The sequence below is a fragment of the Chlorocebus sabaeus genome, chromosome 12 (genome assembly GCF_047675955.1).
Source record: "Chlorocebus sabaeus isolate Y175 chromosome 12, mChlSab1.0.hap1, whole genome shotgun sequence".
NCBI lineage: Eukaryota > Metazoa > Chordata > Mammalia > Primates > Cercopithecidae > Chlorocebus > Chlorocebus sabaeus.
This window is the reverse complement of record NC_132915.1, coordinates 64322998-64342958: the sequence shown is the minus strand read 5'-3', so window position 1 is coordinate 64342958 and position 19961 is coordinate 64322998. Positions and strand designations below refer to the sequence as shown.

General features: G+C 49.2%; 2 protein-coding genes across 10 annotated transcripts; one reads left to right on the top strand and one right to left on the bottom strand.

Annotated features, from left to right (window-relative positions):
• Positions 1–8128: 8128 nt before the first annotated feature.
• ARHGEF39 (Rho guanine nucleotide exchange factor 39) lies at positions 8129–12755 on the top strand. 7 transcript variants are annotated; one of them, XM_007968817.3, is made up of 9 exons: positions 8129–8347; positions 8555–8649; positions 8928–9048; positions 9291–9409; positions 10030–10100; positions 10350–10478; positions 10681–10910; positions 11153–11241; positions 11419–11978. In XM_007968817.3, the coding sequence occupies exons 1-9, from the start codon at positions 8210–8212 to the stop codon at positions 11429–11431; spliced, it is 1005 nt and encodes a 334-aa protein (XP_007967008.1). In that variant the 5' UTR covers positions 8129–8209; the 3' UTR covers positions 11432–11978. The 7 variants fall into 7 exon arrangements, with proteins under 7 accessions (XP_007967008.1, XP_007967006.1, XP_007967005.1 ...); XM_007968815.3 differs by having other exon boundaries at positions 11076–11241; XM_007968814.3 differs by having other exon boundaries at positions 8130–8347; positions 11076–11241; positions 11416–11978.
• CCDC107 (coiled-coil domain containing 107) lies at positions 12222–15100 on the bottom strand. 3 transcript variants are annotated; one of them, XM_007968821.3, is made up of 6 exons: positions 14900–15100; positions 14654–14805; positions 12944–13004; positions 12762–12852; positions 12551–12663; positions 12222–12469 (listed from the first exon to the last, which is right to left on the bottom strand). In XM_007968821.3, exons 1-6 carry the CDS (start codon positions 15003–15005, stop codon positions 12246–12248), a joined length of 747 nt encoding a protein of 248 aa, XP_007967012.2. In that variant the 5' UTR covers positions 15006–15100; the 3' UTR covers positions 12222–12245. The 3 variants fall into 3 exon arrangements, with proteins under 3 accessions (XP_007967012.2, XP_007967013.2, XP_007967014.2); XM_007968822.3 differs by having other exon boundaries at positions 12572–12663; XM_007968823.3 differs by lacking the exon at positions 12551–12663.
• Positions 15101–19961: the final 4861 nt, after the last annotated feature.

Here is a 19961-nt window from a genome sequence, read left to right as displayed (position 1 = left end):
TATGGACTAGGGACATGGAAATGAATAAGATACAGTCCTTCATTTTGGGAGGCTGAGGTAGGTGGATTGCTTGAGTCCAGGAGTTCGGACCAGCCCGGGCAACATGGCCAAACCCTGTCTCTACTAGAAATACAAAAAATTAGCCAGGTGTAATGGCATGTGCCCGTAGTCCCAGCTACTCAGGAGGCTGAAATGGGATGATCGCTTGAGCTGAGGCGGTTGAGGCTGCAGTGAGCTGAGATTGTACCATTGCACTCTGGCTTGGGTGACAGAGCAAGACCCTGTCTCAAAAAAAAACAAAAACAAAAACAAAAAAAAACACAAAAAACCAACTGCCTGCCCTGAGGAGCTCGCAGTCTAGTGAGTGAGGGCAAACCCTGTCAATATCATAATATTGAGGGAAGAGAGATGAATTCTGCTTTAGAAGATAATATAGAAGTAGGCAAATTTGTTTATATCCTTGAAGAAATACCAGTTCAATTGGTAAAAACAATAGGGAGAATGATATTCTGGGTGAAGGGGAGGCATAAAATATTATGAGCAGGAGAGTGACAGAATCCAATTCTCATACTAGGTCATGTTGAGGGCTTGAAGGCTAGTATGGAGCAGAGATTGCAGGGGAAGACTGGGTGCAAGGAGATGGGGTAGAAGAGTGTGAGGACCCCAAGGATGGGCTTAGGCCTCCCAGGTTTTTTTCTTTTCTTTCCTTTTTTCTTTTCTTTTCTTTTTTTTTTTTTTTTTTTTTTTTTGACAGAGTCTCACTCTGCTGCCCAGGCTGGAGTGCAGTGGTGCGATCTCGGCTCACTGCAATCTCCACCTCCCAGGTTCAAGTGATTCTCCTGTCTCAGCCTCCCTAATAGCTGGGACTACAGGTGCATGCCACCACACCCAGCTAAGTTTTGTATTTTTGGTAGAGATTGGGTTTTGCCATGTTGGCCAGACTAGTCTTGAACTCCTGACCTTAGGTGATCTGCCCACCTTGGTCTCCGAAAGTGCTGGGATTACAGGCTGTTTTTTTTTCTAATTAATTATTTTTAAAATTTATTTTAGAGATGGGATCTCACTATATTGCCCAGGCTGGAGGGCAGTGCCTATTTACAGGTGCGACCCTGCTACTGATCAGCACTGGAGTTTTGACCTGCTCCAATTTCCACCTGGGTCAGTTTAACTATCCTTAGGCAACCAGGTTGATGCAGAACTTAGTGCAGACACCTGACTGGTATACTACACCTCAGCCCAGAACTCCTGGGATCAAGTGATCCTCCTGCCTCAGCCTCCCAAGTAGCTGGGACTACAGGCACGTGCCATCACCTCTGGCTAGTCTGCCCTTTTAACAATTTATTAAGCCTCCTCTAGTCCTCCAGGTGCTGTTCTAGGCCCTACAGATGCAGCATTGAATAGAGAACAGCTCTACTGTTTTGTAGCTCACATTCTAGTAAGGCTCCATTGGCTTCAATAAACCACAAGAGAGTAAGGCCATTTCGGGTCCATCTAGGGCTAATACTCAATAGGCACACACCAATATGGTTGAGTAGGTTAATTAAATATATTAAGATATTTCTAATTCTGTTGGCATATAGCCATGGCCCCTAGCTCCAGGGTGACCCTGCTACCCTAGCTCTTCTTTAGGGACCCTCTAGACCTCCTGATCCCTTATCTAAAGAGGTATTGCCTGGCATAACAGAGTCCCCAGGAGCCCACTTGAGTGCCTCAGCCACCTTCAACTCTGATGGGTCAGTGCTTGTGCACTTGCTGCTGTGTTGCAAATAGTTTTACTGGCTGGGTACGTTGACTTACGCCTCTAATACCAGCACTTTGGGAGGCCAAGGCAGGCAGATCACCTGAGGTCAGGAGTTCGAGACCAGCCTGGCCAACATGGTGAAATCCCATCTCTACTAAAAATACAAAAATTAGCTGGGCATGGTGGCAGGCACCTGTAATGCCAGCTACTCAGGAGGCTGAGGCAGGAGAATCACTTGAACCTGGGAGGCGGAGATTGCAGTGAGCTGAGATCGTACCACTGCAATCCAGCCTGGTGGACAGAGTGAGACTCTGTCTCAAAAATAAATAAATAAATAAAAATAATTTTTTAAAAAATCCTGGCTAACACAGTGAAACCCCGTGTCTACTGAAAATACAAAAAAAAAAAAAAAAAAAAAAAAAATTAGCTGGGTGTGGTGGCGGGCACCTGTAGTCCTAGCTACTCGGGTGGCTGAGGCAGGAGAATGGTGTGAACCCGGGAGGCGGAGCTTGCATTGAGCCGAAATCGCACCACTGCACTGCAACCTGGGCGACAAAGGGAGACTCCGTCTCAAAAAAAAAAAAAAAAAGTTTTACTGTTCTCCCTGTCTAATCCCTTCTGTTATTTGAGACTCAGATGAAAGGCCACCTCCTTCAGGAAACTCCTTAACCAACCCTCTACCATTAGTCTGGAAAAGATCCCTGTTATCTTTGAGCCAACCCAGTTCTTTGCCTGCCCTCAATAATAACCTTGTCCACCATCTAACTCATATAAGGGTGATTTATGACATTTTATGTGCTCTAACAGCCTTCAGCTCAGTACTTGATTGAGTCAGTCTTTTATTCAACAGCCATTATTGAGCATTTTCTGTTTGTAGATTACCTTGCCAGGTGCTTGAGAAATACCAAATTGACTAAGATATAGTCTCTGCCCTCAGGGAGCTCATTGTCAATGACCTGTGCATGTCAAACCACAGCTATCCCATAAACAGGACATAACTTTTTACATTATTATTATTTTTGAGACAATGTCTTACTCTGTCACCCAGACTGGAGTACAGTGGAGTCATCATAGCTCACTGCAGGCTCAATCTCCCAGGCTCCAGTAAACCCCCCACCTCAGCCTCCTGAGTAGCTAGGACCACAGGCACAAGCCACCACCCCTGGCTAATTTTTTAATTTGTTTTGTAGAGACAGGGTTTTGCTATATTGCCCAGGTTGGTCTTGAACTCTTGACCTCAAGTGATCCTCTGACCTCAAGTGATCCTCCCACCTCAGCCTCCAAAAGGTTGGGATTATAGGTGTAAACCACCATGCCTGGCCTCACACCACATTTTTGTGGCACTCCAAATCATCTGTGTTGTCAGATGACTGTCATATTGTACACCAAAATATATATGGCTGAATAACAGTTGTCCTCCAAATGGTCATCCTGAGATGTAGTCAGCCTAAGATTCTAGGGTGCCATTTCTGGAGCCAAATTCAGAGCTCTCCATGGCAGTGTGGTCCAGGGTACACTCTGAATGGCCAGCTGATTGTCTTGGTCAGCTCTGTCTTTAGCTTGGACCTTGCTTGGCCCCTGACACATGGAAGTACATGGTAATATCTGAATTGGACAGGCCTATACAAGACAGAATGTGGTAAAGACTAATTCAGCTCTCTGTTACAGCTCACTCATTTTCCACATGCGATTCCCTATGGCTCTGTTTCTCTCCTTGTCTCTCTCGTCTCTGATCTGAGTGGAGAATGTGGACTCTGATCCTGGATCATGCTGGGAGTCTGCCAAACCCTCAAACAATTTGAGTTATTGTTTCCTGAGTCTTCCCAGGTTGGGACAGAGTGTACTCAGGACTGACTGATGAGGGCACTCCACACCTGGATCAGGACCTCTCTGATCCAGGTTATTATAGGTCAAGTGTTTGTTCACGAGGGTTTGTGTTTTCAAACACTGAAGGGTCATGTTACTAAAACATGTCTCTGCCTATCCCAGCATGGCAGAGGAGGAAACTATTCACTGGTTGGGTAGAAGGGAAAATGGTCCCTCTCCCAAGTCATGGCTTGGGGGCAAAGACTGATCAAATTCCTTATAAAAACCTTGAGGCTGACTTGTAGTTCTGGCCACCTCCCCATCTTTATTCATTTCCAAGGGCTGCTGTAACAAATTACCACCAACTGGGTGGCTTAAAACAACAGAAATTGATTTTCTCACAGTTCTGGAGGCCAGAAGTCTGAAATCAAGGTTTTGGCAGGGCTGGACTCTCTCTGAAGGCTCTGGGAAAGAATCCTTCCTAGCCTCTTCTAACTTCTGGCGGCTCCAGGCATTCCTTGACTTGTAGCTGCATTACTCCATGTCTGCCTCCAACTTCGCACGGCCTTCTCTTGCCCCTGTGTCTCCACTGGGTGTTTCTCATTGAGACACTTGTCATTGGATTTAGGGCCCACCAACATAATCCAGAATGATCTCATCTCAAGATCCTTAACTATTGGGAGGCCGAGGCGGACGGATCACAAGGTCAGGAGGTCGAGACCATCCTGGCTAACACGGTGAAACCCCGTTTCTACTAAAAATACAAAAAATTAGCTGGGCATGGTGGTGGGCGCCTGTAGTCCCAGCTACTTGGGAGGCTGAGGCAAGAGAATGGCATGAACCTGGAATGTGGAGCTTGCAGTGAGCCAAGATTGCGCCACTGCACTCCAGCCTGGGCCACAGAGCAACTCCATCTCAAAACAAAACAAAACAAAACAAAACAAATCTTTAATTAATTATGTCTGCAAAGACACTTTTTCCAAACAAGGTCACATATGCAGGTCTTGGGGATTAGGACATGGACATGTCTTTATGGGGCCACCATTCAGTCCACCATCAGTACAGTGGAACTGAAGTGGATGCATAGGATGAGAAGAGATGAGCTGATATTGAAGACTCTCATGCTTTTGCCCTTATCCTGCTCCTTATCTTTGCAAGGCAGTGTCATCCACTCTCATGGCTCCTAGAAATTGATGATACCCAAGTATTCCCAGGCTGGACTCTCTCCCCATGTCAGACCCATAACCATCTGCCTAATAGACAAGACCCAAGACATCTCCACTTGAATGTCCCACAAGTATTTCAAGTTTAACAGGCCCCAGGTTGAATTTGTCTTCCCCACAAACCTCCTCTTCGTCCTCCTTCAGTGAATTGCACCACCCTCCGCCTAGAAGCCAGCAACCTGGTACCATCTCTACTTTCATTTTTTCCTTCACCCTAGCATTCAATAACCATGCCCTATAGATTCTACCTTCTACATTTTTCATCCACATTTTTCATCTTTGCTCACACTTACATCAGCTTTTACCTGGATAACTGCAACTGCCTCCTGATAGGTCTTGCTGAGTTCAGCTAACCAGAGTGATGTTTCTAAAATGGCACATCTCATGATCTCACTCCCTGTTTAAGGCCTTTCAATGGTTTCCCATTGCTCTTAGGATAAGGTTCACAGTAACTGACGTGGCCTTCAGTGGGCCACCATTGCCCTGGTTTCCATGGCGGGCTTGTGACCTAGGGGGGTCCAATCAGTGAAGCTCTCTGTCTGAAGTATTTGATGGCTAAGGGAACCAACCCTGCGGACAACACATAAAGAAGCACACAGTCATTGTAACTGTGTGCAGCCATCTTGTATCCACAATGGAAGCCAGCCTTAAGATGAAGGTAAAACTATGGAAGGCACGGTGGAGTGGTGGAAAGAGGTCCTTGGTAACGTGATTGAGCTGCTGGATTAGGCCAACACTAGGGCCCACCTGCTTCTGGACTTTTCAGTTGCATGAGTTAATAAATTATCTTAATGTTTAGCCACTTTGAATTTATTATTACTTATATCACATTTTACTGATATAAATTACTTCTAAGTTTGGCCTCTGTCTACCTCTCCAGTCTCCTTTGTCATCGCTCTCTCCCTTGCAGTCCATGCTCTCATCTTACAGAACGTCTAGCAGTTCCTTAAATTCATCGTATGCTTGCATATGTGTGTGTCCAGGCCTTTGTCCATGCTGTTTGACTCTTTTTTCCACTTCCCCTGCTGCCAGTGCCCAGCTCTGCCTAGCCGGGTTTTATTCATCCTTCAGGTCATCAGTCCACATATCACTTCCTTTGAGAAGCCTTCCCTGACTCCTACACTAGGATCAGTCCCTTCACTGCATGATTGTGTAGAAGCCTACATGTCCCTTGTAATGTTTCCTCATTTTATGGTGACTCCTTACTGTATCTGCCATGCTGGAGTGTAAGCTCCCTATGGGCAGGAGTCATATTTCTCTTGTCCACCATTTCATCTTCATGCCTAGCACAGGACCTGGCACATGATTGGCATTTAATTTTTTTTTTTCTGAGATGGAGTTTCGCTCTTGTTACTCAGGCTGGAGTGCAATGGCACAATCTCAGCTCACTGCAACCTCTGCCTCCTGGGTTCAAGAGATTCTCCTGCCTCAGCCTCCCAAGTAGCTGGGATTACAGGCATGTGCCACCATGCCCGGTTAATTTTGTATTTTTAGCAGAGACAGGGTTTCACCATGTTGGTCAGGCTGGTCTCCGACAACACATAAAGAAGCACACAGCCATTGTAACTGTAACTGCCGACCTTAGGTGATCTGCCTACCTTGGCCTCCCAAAGTGCTGGGATTACAGGCGTGAACCACCACACTCAGCCTAATTTTGTTGAATGACTGATGATTGTTGTTCAAAGCATCCCTAGGGCTTCTCCAGCATCCATCGGGTTGAAAGCAAAATTTGAGGATAAAGAATAAAGGGGTTATTGACTACCCTCTGAACCTCCTCCTGTTGGCCCCTCCTATCTTTGGCTGTGGGAGAAGAGTTTAGCAGCTGTTCCAGGTAGAGTGTGGTATGCCTGACTTGCTCTGTGGGAAACTTGGTCCCCAGGGAATTAGTTGTCGCCAACTGTTTTCAGTGTGTCCTCTAGGCTTTGCCCTCTTCGCCAACTGATGCTTACAGGAGGCTCTATTCTCCACCCCCTCCCACCCACCCAAATCACTAACACACACTGGCAGCATTCACAAACATACCCATCACCAACTGCACCCCAGGTGTTGTGGTCTACTCTCATCACCTGGGCTCACAGTGACACCAATTACCACAGGATTATCTGTCCTCTTCTATGTTCGAGCTCTTAGTGTGTGGACTGTCTCACATTCACTTGAGACAGTGTAACCAGTCCTCTACCTATTTGGTATCACTACCAGTTTCCTTGGGACATAAGCCCAACGTACAGTCTGATCCAAACTCTCCCCTTCCTTCAACCAAGCGCTTCAAGTTATTCCTCCCTGGTCTAAGCCCAGCATTCTTTCTTTCTTAGAATTCTTGGAATGTCAGAGCTGGTGGGGAGGTGGTGGGGACCTCAGAACCTTGACAATCCCCTGGTTCTTGGCTCAGGGTCCAGATTCCTAGGAGTCCAAAACAGTAGGGAGGGGGCCTAAAGTTTCTGACATTTTGTTTTTTTATAACTTTTTTTTTCTAACTACAAAGTAATGCATGCTTAATGTAGAGCACTTGGGAAAGGCAGAAGTATACGGGAATTTTAAAAATCGCCCTGTCTGTCCCGTTCATCCTTTAGCTTCAGTGATCCAGTGCCTGGCACAGATACAGATTAGGTACTTAATACACATTTGTTAAACAAATTATCTTCAATTTCATTACCCAGAGATGAAAACCACAGTTAACTTTTTTTTTTTTTCTTTTTCTTTTTGGAGGGATGGAGTCTCGAACTCCTGGGCTCAGGCGATGCTCCCGCCTCTGCCTCCCAAAGTGCTGGAATTACAGGTGTGAGCTCTCGTGCCGGCCACACAGTTAACTTTTGCTTGTTTCGCCTTCAAACATTTTATATGTATTTTACTTTTTCTTTTTTTTTTTTCAAAGGGGATATTATACACCTTTGTAGCCTGCTTTTTTCCTGTCAGCAATATACTTACTATGTGTGTTTTCCCATATTAATAGCTTCTTCACAACACCATTTTTAATACTTTCATATCATTCCTTCAAATAGCTATACCTTTTCCTAGCCAATTCTGGGAACAACCGACCCCCTGGTATTCGGCATGGGCCCAGGACAGAATGTATACTGTAATGATCGCGCCCCACCCCCATCCAATTCTCCAGATAGGACACTAAGTTCCTGCCAGCATCTGCAGCCTGTCTCCTGACTGAAAGTTCAGGCTGCTGCTCCAACATAGTGCCACTCAGAGGAGGGCCCCACAGCTGCCCCACCCCGCCCTGCCCCTGCCCCTGCCGGCGCCGCGCACCTAAGGCGCCGCCCTGGCGGTGGGGCAGGACGAAAGAGACCCTGCGCGGTCCGGCCGGCCGCCGCGCATGCTCATTCCTGCGCGCTGCCCTCCCCGGCCCCGCCTCCGCGGCTCCCGCCCTAGAGCGGTTGGGATTTGAATCTGCTGGGGGTTGCAGCCGGAAGTGTCTATCCCCTAGCCAGGCATGGAGATCCACTACCCGGGTGTGCGGTCCCCGGTGCAAGAGCAGCGTGCCCGCTGGGAGCGGAAACGCGCTCGCACCGCCCGGGAGCTGCTAGAGACTGAGCGGCGCTACCAAGAACAGCTGGGGCTGGTGGCCACGGTGCGGGACCTGGCACACACTCCCATTATGGAACAGGGACCCCAGGGTGTGGGAGGGTCTCTACGAGGTCGGTAACCCGGAATAGGGTGGTCTTGGACTATCCCTCTGCATGCAGGGAGCCTGGGCAGACTTCTGCGGTTTCTGGGGGAGCTTGGCGTTAGCCTCCTCTTCCTCCGGGCTAGGAACCAATATTCTTTCCTTCCGCAGTACTTTTTGGGGATCCTGAAAGCCAAGGGGACCCTGCGACCACCTGAGCGCCAGGCCCTGTTTGGCTCCTGGGAGCTCATCTACGGCGCCAGCCAGTAAGTGGAAGGGGCACAGGGAGAGGAAAGGAGGGAGAGTCCTGGCCTGTGGCCGTGCACAGAGCTTGGAGTCAGACTCAGGTTGTATCAGGTTCTATTTGGAGTCCGCCAGTTACCTCACCTGTGGCCTTGGCCCAGTGCCTTTAGCATGCCCTTGTTCTCCATCTGTACAATGGGGTAATAGCACTACTATTAGTGCTATTAATTCTCATGAGAACTAAATGAGGTGGTGCTTGAGTGGCTCTAGAGCTGCCCTTTTGCTGTCCTCGCCCACACAGGGAGCTGCTTCCCTACCTGGAAGGAGGATGCTGGGGCCAAGGGCTGGAGGGCTTCTGCCGCCACTTGGAGCTCTATAACCAATTTGCTGCCAACTCGGAGAGATCCCAGACTACCCTGCAGGTAACCTGGAGATGACGTCAAATCTTGCCCCTTACCTTTCCCCTTCATCTGGAGACCCAAACTTTATACATTTCCTGCATTTATAGAGCCCTCTGGGTGCTCAGCTCTGTGGTAAGTTCCCTGTAGGGAGACAGAGTTTCTCTTAGGAGCGCACAGCTTACTGAAGGCTGGGAATGTGGATACAGATGAATGCAATATAAGGAGTGGCTTGTCTCCCTGCTTCCAATCCTTTCTCCCTCCAGGAGCAGCTAAAGAAAAATAAAGGTTTCCGGAGGTTTGTGCGGCTTCAGGAAAGCCGCCCTGAGTTTGGGGGCCTTCAGCTCCAGGACCTACTCCCTCTGCCTCTGCAGCGGCTCCAGCAGTGAGTGAACTTCCCTTGATTCCAGCCGCCTCTCTCTTTGAGATTGTATGACTGCGGCCCTCAGCTTTGTGGGATGTCTTGGGGTCGATCCCAAAGCCCTGCCTGGACCCTGAGCCAAATTGCTTCTAAAAACCTTTTGCAAGAGTAAATGTGAACCCATTGGAGTACTGAGGGTCTGCGGCCTGAGGCCCTCAGCTGAAACTGTGGAACTTTACATTGAAGTGAGGGGGGCCTCACTAGGGCCTGAGGCACGGTTTCTGGAAAAGTTTCAGATGAGGGGCTGGCCTGGCTTAGAATTTCTGTCTCTGGGTTAAGCCTGAGTTAAGGGCTATAGTCAGGCTATCTGTAGCATCCTCCTTGGGTTGATAAACTTTCATCTTCCAGTCTGGCCTCCTGAACTATGGCTAGTCTGCCACTGATACTTCAGTGCGCGATGGAAGAGGGCTGTGTGGTGTGAGCCCTGGTTCTGAGTCCTACATGAAAGAAGGGGATACAGTAGCCAGAAGCAGATCTTTCCTGGCCTTGCAATTGAAGTATGGGTAGAGGGTGATCTGCACATCAGGCAGGGGGAGTTTTGCCTGGCTGTGCTTCCCCTCAGACTTCCCACGGTTGAATTCCAGGTATGAGAATCTCGTCGTTGCTTTGGCTGAAAACACAGGTCCCAACAGCCCTGACCATCAACAGCTCACACGTAGGTTCTTGCTTCTCTGCAATGCAGGCTGGAGGCTTCCTTTCCTGTATCCCTTTCTGACTCTGACCTCCAACAATGTCTGGTATGACCCTATCTTCCACTGACATGTATGCAGTATCCCTACTGCTCTGCCTTTTCTTCAAGAAGTCAGACCCTGACCCTGGTCCCCTCCAGAATAGCCTCTTTCACAACCATGCCACCCAAAGTCAAAGTTTTATGGGGAGTAAGGTGTGGGAGATGTTATTCCAGGGGCTGCCCGACTGATAAGTGAGACTGCCCAGAGAGTCCACACTATTGGTCAGAAACAGAAGAATGACCAGCACCTTCGGCGTGTCCAGGCTCTGCTCAGTGGACGCCAGGCAAAGGGGCTGACCTCAGGTAGCCTGCCTACTTCTCCCTCAAACCTCAACTGCCCCATCTTTTATTTTTAACTCTCCAAATGCCAACCAGCTGCTCTTTTCTTACTCACCCTTCTTCCTGTATTGACCCAGCACATAACCCCTGTTTTCTTAGCTTCCCTTTCCTCTTATTCCCATGGATCCTGAAGCTGCCCTAGAATAACAGCGCTCCCATCTCCCAGGGCGCTGGTTCCTACGCCAGGGCTGGCTGTTGGTGGTGCCTCCCCATGGGGACCCTCGGCCCCGCATGTTCTTCCTCTTCACTGATGTGCTCCTCATGGCCAAGCCTCGACCGCCACTGCACCTGCTGCAGAGTGGCACCTTTGCCTGCAAGGGCCTCTACCCCATGGCCCATTGTCAACTCAGCAGGGTCTTTGGCCACTCAGGAGGCCCTTGTGGTGGGTTGCTCAGTGTAAGTAATAGGTGGGAACCCTAGACCCAAAATATGTCTCAGATGCTTATGGGCTGGTTTATCTCCCTGTTCTGGGTCCCTTTTCATAGGAACAGCACCATCTACATTGAGAGGATAGCTGGGGCTCAGGCTTCATACCTAGTAATTGTCTCATCCCCGAATTAGCTCCATGGAAACAGCAAGGGCTTCAGCTTTAGCCTGGACCTTTCTGAGCCATGCGCTAAGAGGTGGTCTCTCTCTAGCTGTCCTTCCCTCATGAGAAGCTACTGCTTATGTCCACAGACCAGGAGGAGCTGTCACACTGGTACCACAGTCTAACTTGGGCTATCAGGTAAGTTGTGTCTTCCCTCAGGAAGGGTGCTGTGATGAGGCCCACAAGCAGGAAACAGGCAGTTCCTGTCTCGTGCCTTACATTGGTCTGGCACACCCCAGCCACCAACCCCACAGATGATTTTGTCTGAAAAACAGCACTCATGCCAGTGTCTGAACTGTCTTCTCTCCACAGCAGCCAGAAAAACTAGAGGAATCTTACAGATTCCAGAACTCAGGATACCTCAGGGATAGGTCACAGCCAGGAGTACAAAGGAATCTTCTTCAGTACTGAACAAAACAGAACCCTTCATGATTTGACAAAGGTCACTTTGTGTTTCCCTGGACCAAGCTACTCAAGATCACCTGACCAACTCTTAAAAATCACGACCAGGCACAGTGGCTCATGCCTGTAATCCCAGCACTTTGGGAAGCAGCAGTGGGAGGATCGTTTGAGCCCAGGAGTTCAAGACCAGCCTGGGCAACACAGTGAGTGAGACCCTGTCTCTATTTAAGAAAAAATAATTAAGAAATTTTACTAAAAAAGAAGAATCAGGAAACCAAGTCTGACCCAACGGAACCAGCCCCTAACACAGATGAGGGGATTTGGGACTGATAAGCTCCGTGCTGTGTCCATGGCCCATCATTTATCAAGGCTGCAGCTTTGTAAATGTGGCTATTTTTATGTTGTGTGTAGTTTCTATCATTTATTTTTCCACTGGATTTGAGTAAAGTTTTTTTCTTTTTTTGGGGAAAGACACTTCTGTCTCAGTTTTGCTATGAGAAAAGGGATTTTGGGGCCCTAAACACAGACATGCTGGTGGCTTCAGGAATACAAGGAAAAGAGCTGGAGCTCCCTCTATCTTCTCTGCTGTCACACTGGAAGGCAGCCTCTTTTTGTCCTAATAAGGACAGCTCTTCAAGAAGACCCAGTTGTCCTTAGGCACCTAGTATGGGTGTGTACAACCAGCTAGGATGGAAAAAACACACAGGAGCACCCCATCACAAAAACAGACTTTGTTTTACTCAACCTTCAGCTATCGTCCCTCCTTCCCAGCCAGGGCTGTGACTGGGGCCCTCTGCCACAGTCTGGCTGCACCTTCTCCGTAGCCCCCGCTCCACCTCCCGGGAAGTAGATAGGTTCCATGTCTCTGTGGTCCAGTTTGTGGGCTCCTCCCGGTCCTGACTGTCACCAACCTCCTCCTCGTCCTCCTTTAAACAAAAGTCCTCAGGAAGAGGTCTGCTGGTCTCTGTGTGGGGAGAGATCAGGAATGTTCCAGTTTCAGAGACTTTGTCTCCACCTCCAGCAGACTCGCCTCCCAAGCCTTCACCTGATTCTGAAGCCTCCATACCCTTGTCCGGCTTGCTGTCTTGCAGCAGCTTGTGGATGGTCCGTAGCTTCATGTTCAGAAGCTCCTGCTGGGCTCCAGCCAGAGTAGTCACACTGAAGAAATGTCCACTCAGTGGCTCCCAACCTATGTCCCCATTCCTCCCTCCTGCCACAAATTCCCCAAAAATTAACAGAATCATTGCTCTCCTCACCGGTCAAAAAGCGGGTCCAGCTGGGCCATCAGGTTGTTCAGGTGCTGCTCCGTCTGGGCCAGCTGTTGTGTCAACTGGGCCAGCTGTTGCTCTGGGGATAAGGCAAAAAAGGGGGGCAGAAGTGCTATCTTCTGCTGTCCCCTAATCTCCCCCTACCCAGCACAGACTTCTGCTAAACCCACCTGACTGCAGTGGCTGCTGCTTGCTTGCCTCCTTGTGGAGAACCGCAGTTTCATCTTTCCCCTGTTGTGGAAGAAGGAAAGGGCAGTACTGAAGCAACAAGGTTCTGCTCCATCACCTCAGTCTCCAGAGCCAGCCAGGAGAGAGTGCAATTTGAGGTGGAGACAGTGATTGGGTTTTTAGCTCAGAGAATAGCAATTCTAGTCTATCTAGCTCCTCACCCAGCACATGAAGCAACATGTCCTATGTCCCACACACGGTCATTCAGTTTACTGAAAAACACGTCCAGGAATGAGCAACTCTCTCCGGTTTGAATATAGCTCTGGTGGCTGGGCGCGGTGGCTCACACCTGTAATCCCAGCACTTTGGAAGGCTGAGGTGGGTGGATCACCTGAGGTCAGGAGTTTGAGACCAGCCTGGCCAACATGGTGAAACCCCGTCTCTACTAAAAATACAAAAATTAGCTAGCATGGTGGCAGGTGCCTGTAATTCCAGCTACTTGAGAGGCTGAGGCAGGAGAATCGCTTGAACCTGGGAGGCGGAGGTTGCAGTGAGCTGAGATCGCGCTGCTGCACTCCAGCCTGGGTGACACAGGGAGACTCCGTCTCAAAAAACAAAAACAAAAACCCTGGTTGTTAGACAGTTAGTGCATAAAGCCAAAATTTGTCCTTTATGTATCTTCTTTCCATAGTGCTTACTGGAGCCTTCCAAAATAATGTCTCCTCAATGTGACAGCCCCTCAGGAATTTGAAGACAATGGCCACACCCTCACCCCCTTTCCTGAGTCTTTTCTGGTTTAATAACTTCAGTCTTTACAGTCAGTGCTCACTGATGGTGGTTTTCTCTGGTGGTTTACTGAACATGTAGTGCTCTTAAAGCAGTGCCCTGAGGCGAATACAATTCTCCAGGGGCATTCTAATCAACAGGTGAAGCACAGTGCCATGTTCCCAGCACTGATTTGGGAAGTGGCTTGTCACATCCCACAGTGAACTCAGTCAACTGGAATGCCTAAATCTCTTTCGTAAGAGTTGCTGCTACTTTATGTTTCTTCCAGACTGTACTCAGGTCCAAGAATAGAATTTACTAGTCTGTCCTCAAAGTTCATCATTAAATTCAGTCATTCATCCTAGCCTGTCACATCTACCTGGGGTCATTATTAGCAATCTCTTCTAGTTCCATGCATCTAAACTGGTTCCATCGGTTCTATTTTATAATGCAACTACGTAATAGGGTCAGGGCTAAAGACACAGCCCTGGAAGGTACTACTTTTCAAAATGTACTGTCAACTCACATTTCAGGGCCTCCTTCCCAAGGAGAACATAAGACCACTTCATATCTGGAACTCTAGAAACACGCTGCAGCAATCAACCTCCTGTGCCAAGGTAGCCCCACTCTTGTAGCATGGACACTGCTAGCTGGGTTCAAATCCCAGCTCCAGTAGTTGCCAGCGCTGGGTGACCTGGAGCAAGTGACTACTCTTCACTGGATTGTGGGAGAACTAAATGTGATGGTCATTATTTATTTACAGTTCACCACACGCTCTTCACATCCATTACCTCCCTGGATCCTCAAAATAACCTCATAATATTGGAAGGCCAACGGACCATTTGTCTTTATTTTACAGAAGGGGAAGCTGTGTCTTGCTCTTAGAACCCTGGCGCCCCCGTGGGAGATTCGGGCTCAGGGCATCCCCACCCCCAGCGGTCCCGCACCTGCAAACACTTGTACAGCACAAAAGCCACGACGGCCGCGGTGTAAAGCGCCCCCAGAGGCAGCGACCCGGCCCGGGCCCGCTCGCGCTGGTCCTTGAGCGGTGGTCGCCGTCGGGGTTCCGTGGCCCCAGAGCCGGGGTGGGCTGCGTTCCCTGCGGAGGGAGGACACAGGGAAGTCAGCCGAGTTGGGTGGGGCCTGGGATCGGTGCGCAGTCCTGGCCCTGCTCCAGCAGCCCTCGCTGATACCTGGGTGTGCCCGGAGGTCGGGACTGGCGCGGTCTCCTAGGACCCCGGGCAGCGCAGACACAAGCAGCAGCCCAACCATACCGAAGAGCGAAACTGGGCCCGCCATTGCCAGCCCACGGGTGGAGGGATGGGGCGGGCTGTGCCGAAGCGGTCCGGCGTTGACCGGCCGCCACAATGCGCACGCGCACGCGCACGCGAGCAGGCCCGCTACGGGCCTCCCGGGGAGGCCACGCCCACCCCTCGTGGGGCGGGGCCAGAACATATTTGCATAAGACAGTGTCATTGCAGCTTTCCTGCATTTGCTCATTCCTTATCTATTAAGCTATTCTGCTAGCCACAAAGCCTCTGGAAACCTATAGTCTTAGAAAGTTATGCCCAAAAACGGTTTGTTTTTCTCTCACGCCACCAACTTTCTCACCCTAATCTAAAAATAAAATCTCTTTTAGGGCTATAAAGTAGCACCTATGCCAGTTGTAACGTGGATCGTGCTGAAGGCCTGTATCCTAGGCTACAAACTGGGGACTGTGTTCCTCCGCCACTGCCTAGGGGAAAGTCCCCGGACCGCGGGCAGAGAGTGCCACGTGCGTAAGCACTTAGACGTTCCCCCTTCCCACTGTAAAGTCCGCCAAGAAGCGTGTCCCGCTGAGCGGCGTGGTGCGGGGTCGTAGTCCGTCAGCTCTTCTAGTTACGCAGGCAGTGCGTCTTGGCGCACTAACCACACGGGGCTCATTCTCAGCGCGGCTGATTTTTGTTCCTCAGACAGGGTCGCACACTGCTGTCGCGGCTAACTGCATCCTCGACCTCCCCGGGCTCACGCGATCCCTCACCTCACGCTTCCAAGTAACTGTGACCGCGGGCGTGCGCGATCATGGCCGGCTGAACTGTGTTTTTTTGTAGAGATGGATTTTTCACTTGTTGTCCAGGCTGGTCTCGAACTCCGGGTGTCAAGCGATCGGTCCACCTCGCCCTCCCAAAGTGCTGGGATTACAGGCGTGACACCGCGCCCGGTCACCGCGGCTGCTTTTTATGCGCGGGCATCTTTACTCTGTTCTTGGCCTTGCTATGAAGTGTGCTCATTACTCTTCAAATATGGAGCATTCCTGAGAAAAGAGAATGCCTCCTCTTCTACCTCCCTCTGCATCTGGCAAACGCTTTAGTAGCCACCATTCATTGTGTAGCTGGTACACAACTTACGGACTCTGCTTGGGCTAGAATCTTGCCTCCTGTACTCAAGAGCGGTGACCTTGGGAAACTTCTGTCTCTCCGTGCCTTCTTTTCCACTCTGAGGAATGAAAATAAGCACTTACTTCAAGAGCTATGATGATTAAATGGAATCACTCAAGCAAAATACTCAGAACCGTGCCTACGTATTAGTGATTTTTTTTTTTTTTTTTTTTTTTGAACGGCGGATCGCTCTCTTGTCTAGGCTGGTCTTAAACTCCTGGACTCAAGGGATCCGCCCGCTTCAGCCTCCGGGGTACAGGCACATGCCACCACGACGGACTCTAGTGATTTTTTTAACCTGAGCGACTACTACTATAAACCAGACAGTTGAAATTACATTGACTCTCTCCCTGACACGCTGCTGCATTCCCTTTCTGCATAGCTGGGTTCTACACAACCTTCAGGTCTCAGCTCAAGTGTGTTCCATCATTCAGAACCCTTAATTCAACTTCAAATTTATTTTTTAGTACCACAATTTCACTTTCTTCAATACCACTAGACAAGCAGTCCCCAATCGACCTTTTTGGCATCAGGGACCGGTTTCGTGGAAGACAATTTTTCCACGGACGAAGCGGGGTGGAGGGATGGTTTCCGGATGAAACCGTTCCACCTCAGATCATCAAGCATTAGATTCTCACGAGGAGCACGCAACCTAGATCCCTCCCATGCGCAGTTCACAATATGGTTCGCGCACCTATGAGAATCTAATGCCGTGCTCATCTGACAGGAAGCGGAGCTTAGGCGGTAATGATTGCTGGCCTCGCTGCCCACCTCGTGCTATGTGGCCCGGAGCCTAATAGGCCATAGGCTAGTGCTGGCCTGTGGCCAGGGGTTGGAGACCCTTGAGCTAGGCTGGTCCTAAATTCCACAAGGGCCAGAGCCACCTCTTTTTTCTTTACCATTTTGCTTCCAGAACCGAGCATAGCACATGGCACCTGGCGATAACAGGCACTCAATGAATCGTTGTTGAATGAAATTAATGAATAGTTGAAATGACCCAAAAGGGTAATATAATTAAGCTCTTTCAAAGAATGAGGAAACTGCAATTCAGGAAGGTTAAGTATGTTATTAATAGGTAAGAGGCAGGGTGGAGATTTCACCAGTTTTCTGCCGCTCTCTATACCTTCTGTTGAACAGCCTTTCCCCATTCTTGTCTTCCATGACTTCACCAGGCAGGCAGGTATTCCTCCTGTTCCACAGTCTCTTAATGTTCCACAGAGCCTTTCATGGTCTCTTAATTGGGATACACTGGGTAGTCTGTCTAGTTAGATCAAGAGCTGCCAGACAGGAAACCATGTTCCATTCATCGCATTTTCATCTCCAGAGCCTGGCATACAAACAGGCAATCAGTACATCATGTGTGTTAAATAAATGAATGAAGCCAAGATCAGTGGCTCATGCCTGTAATCCCAGCACTTTGGGAGGCTGAGGTGGGAGGATCACCTAAGGTCAAGAGTTCGAGACCAGCCTGACCAACATGGCTAAACCTTGTCTCTATTAAAAATAGAAAAATTAGCCAGGTGTGGTGGCGGGCGCCTGTAGTCCCAGCTATTTGGGAGGCTGAGACAGGAGAATCACTGGAACCTGGGAGGTGGAGGTTGCAGTGAGCCGAGATTGTGCCTCTGCACTCCAGCCTGGGCAAACAGGCAAGACACTGCCTCAAAAAAACACAAAACAAAACAAAAACAAAAATTAGCCAGGTGTGGTGGCCAGCACCTGTAATCCCAGCTACTCAGGAGGCTGAGGCATGAGAATAGCTTCAACCTGGGAGGCGGAGGTTGCAGTGAGCAGAGATCGCGCCACTGCACTCCAGCCTCAGTGACAGAGCAAGACTCCATCTCAAAATAAATAAATAAATAAAATATGGGTGTGTCTTCTTATTTTTCCTGAAAGGAGGGGGAAGGACAGGACAGGGAAAAACCCTCACCAAGGGGAGTTGTCATAGTCTAGTTCAAGGGTCCCCAACACTACTGGTCCATGGCCTGTTAGGAACTGGGCCACACAGCAGGTGAGCAGCGGAGGAGCAAGGGTGAGCGGCAGAGTACGGAGGGAAGCTTCATTTGTATTTACAGCCACTCTCCATCCTGGCATTACTGCTTGAGCTCCACCTCCTGTCAGATCAGTGCAGCGATAGATTCTCATAGGACCACGAACCCTATTGTGAATTGTGCATGCATATGATATAGGTTGTGGGCTCCTTATGAGAATCTAGGCCAGGTGCAGTGGCTGATGCCTGTAATCCCAGCACTTTGGGAGGCCAAGGTGGGCGGATCTCTTGAGGCCAGGAGTTCAAGACCAGCCTGGCCAACATGGTTAAAAAAAAAAAAACCTTCTCTACTGAAAATACAAAAATTAGCTGGGCATGGTGGCGCATGCCTGTAATCCTAGCTACTTGGGAGGCTGAGGTATGAGAATTGCTTGAACCCAGGAGGCAGAGGTTGCAGTTAGGTGAGATCAAGCCGCTGCACTCTAGCCTAGGTGACAGAGCAAGACCCTGTCAAAAAAAAAAAGACAAAACAAAAAAAACCACAATGCCTGATGATCTGAGGCGGAACAGTTTCATCCCAAAACCATCCCCTTCTCCCGCACTCCTGTGCATGGAAAAACTGTCTTCCACAAAACTTGTCCCTGGTGCCAAAACGGCTGGGGTCCAGTGGTCTAGCTGATGACTCAGTGACAGTCTGGGTACACAGAGCAGGGTTATAGAAACCTTGAATCTAAGCCAGTTGGCACAGTTGGTGTAAATAAGGGGTTCAGGCCAGATATAATAATGATAAGCGGTCCCCAACTGATTACTGCCTTTAGAGAACTCAGGGCACTATTGCCAGATCTTTTTTCGAAGGAATTAACAAATCAGGATTTTAAACATTTGAAATCTCCCAATTTTTAACTGTTGACAAGGAATCAGTGGCATACTTAGCATATCTGACACCAAGTAGATGTGTGTGTGTGTGTTTCAGACAGGGTCTCCCTCTGCTGCCCAGTCAGGAGTGCAGTGGTGAGATCATGGCTCACTGCAGCCTCAACCTTCTTGGATCAGCCTCCTGAGTACCTGGGACTGCAGATACACACCACCATGCCCGGCTAATTTGTTTTTTGTTTTTTGTTTTGTTTTGTTTTGTTTTTGTAGAGACATGGTGTTGCCCAGGCTGGTCTTGAACTTCTGGCCTCAAGGAATCTGCCTGCCTCACCCTCCCAAAGTGCTAGGATTACAAGTGTGAGCCACCTTGCCTGTCCTGGATCATTTAAAAAACATTTTTCTTTCTTTTCTCTTTTTTTTTTTGAAACAATGTCTCACTCTGTTGCCCAGGCTGGAGTGGTGCAGTGGTGCAATCATGGCTTACTGCTGCCTCTATCTCCCAGGCTCAAACAATCTTCCCACTGCAGCCTCTTAAGTAGCTGTGACTACAGGCACACATGCCCCCATGCCTCGCTAATTTTTTAATTTTTTGCAGAGATGGGAATCTCACTATGTTGGTTAGGGTGGTCTCAAACTCCTGGGCCCAAGCCATCCTCCCACCTCAGCCTCTCAAAGTGCTGTGATTACGGGTGTGAGCCATCGCACCTGGCCCAAATTTTTCTTTCTTTTCTTTTCTTTCTTTTTTTTTTTGAGATGGAGTCTTGCTCTGTCGCCCAGGCTGGAGTGCAGTGGTGCGATCTCGGCTCACTGCAGCCTCCACCTCCTGGGTTTAAGCAATTCTCGTGCCTCAGCCTCCAGAGTAGTTGGGATTACAGATGCGCACTACCACGCCTGGCTAATGTTTGTATTTTTAGTAGAGATGAGGTTTCACCATGTTGACCAGGCTGCTCTCAAACTCGTGATCTCAGGTGATCCGCC

Coding starts and splice junctions, on each gene's coding strand:
- ARHGEF39 (XM_007968815.3), top strand. CDS start 8,210: ATGGAGATCCACTACCCGGGTGTGCGGTCCCCGGTGCAAGAGCAGCGT. Junction 9,410..10,029: donor CCTCTGCAGCGGCTCCAGCA/GTGAGTGAACTT, acceptor GTTGAATTCCAG/GTATGAGAATCTCGTCGTTG. Junction 10,479..10,680: donor GGCAAAGGGGCTGACCTCAG/GTAGCCTGCCTA, acceptor CCCATCTCCCAG/GGCGCTGGTTCCTACGCCAG.
- CCDC107 (XM_007968821.3), bottom strand. CDS start 15,005: ATGGCGGGCCCAGTTTCGCTCTTCGGTATGGTTGGGCTGCTGCTTGTG. Junction 12,853..12,943: donor GCAGCAGCCACTGCAGTCAG/GTGGGTTTAGCA, acceptor CCTTATCCCCAG/AGCAACAGCTGGCCCAGTTG. Junction 12,470..12,550: donor TATGGAGGCTTCAGAATCAG/GTGAAGGCTTGG, acceptor CTCCCCACACAG/AGACCAGCAGACCTCTTCCT.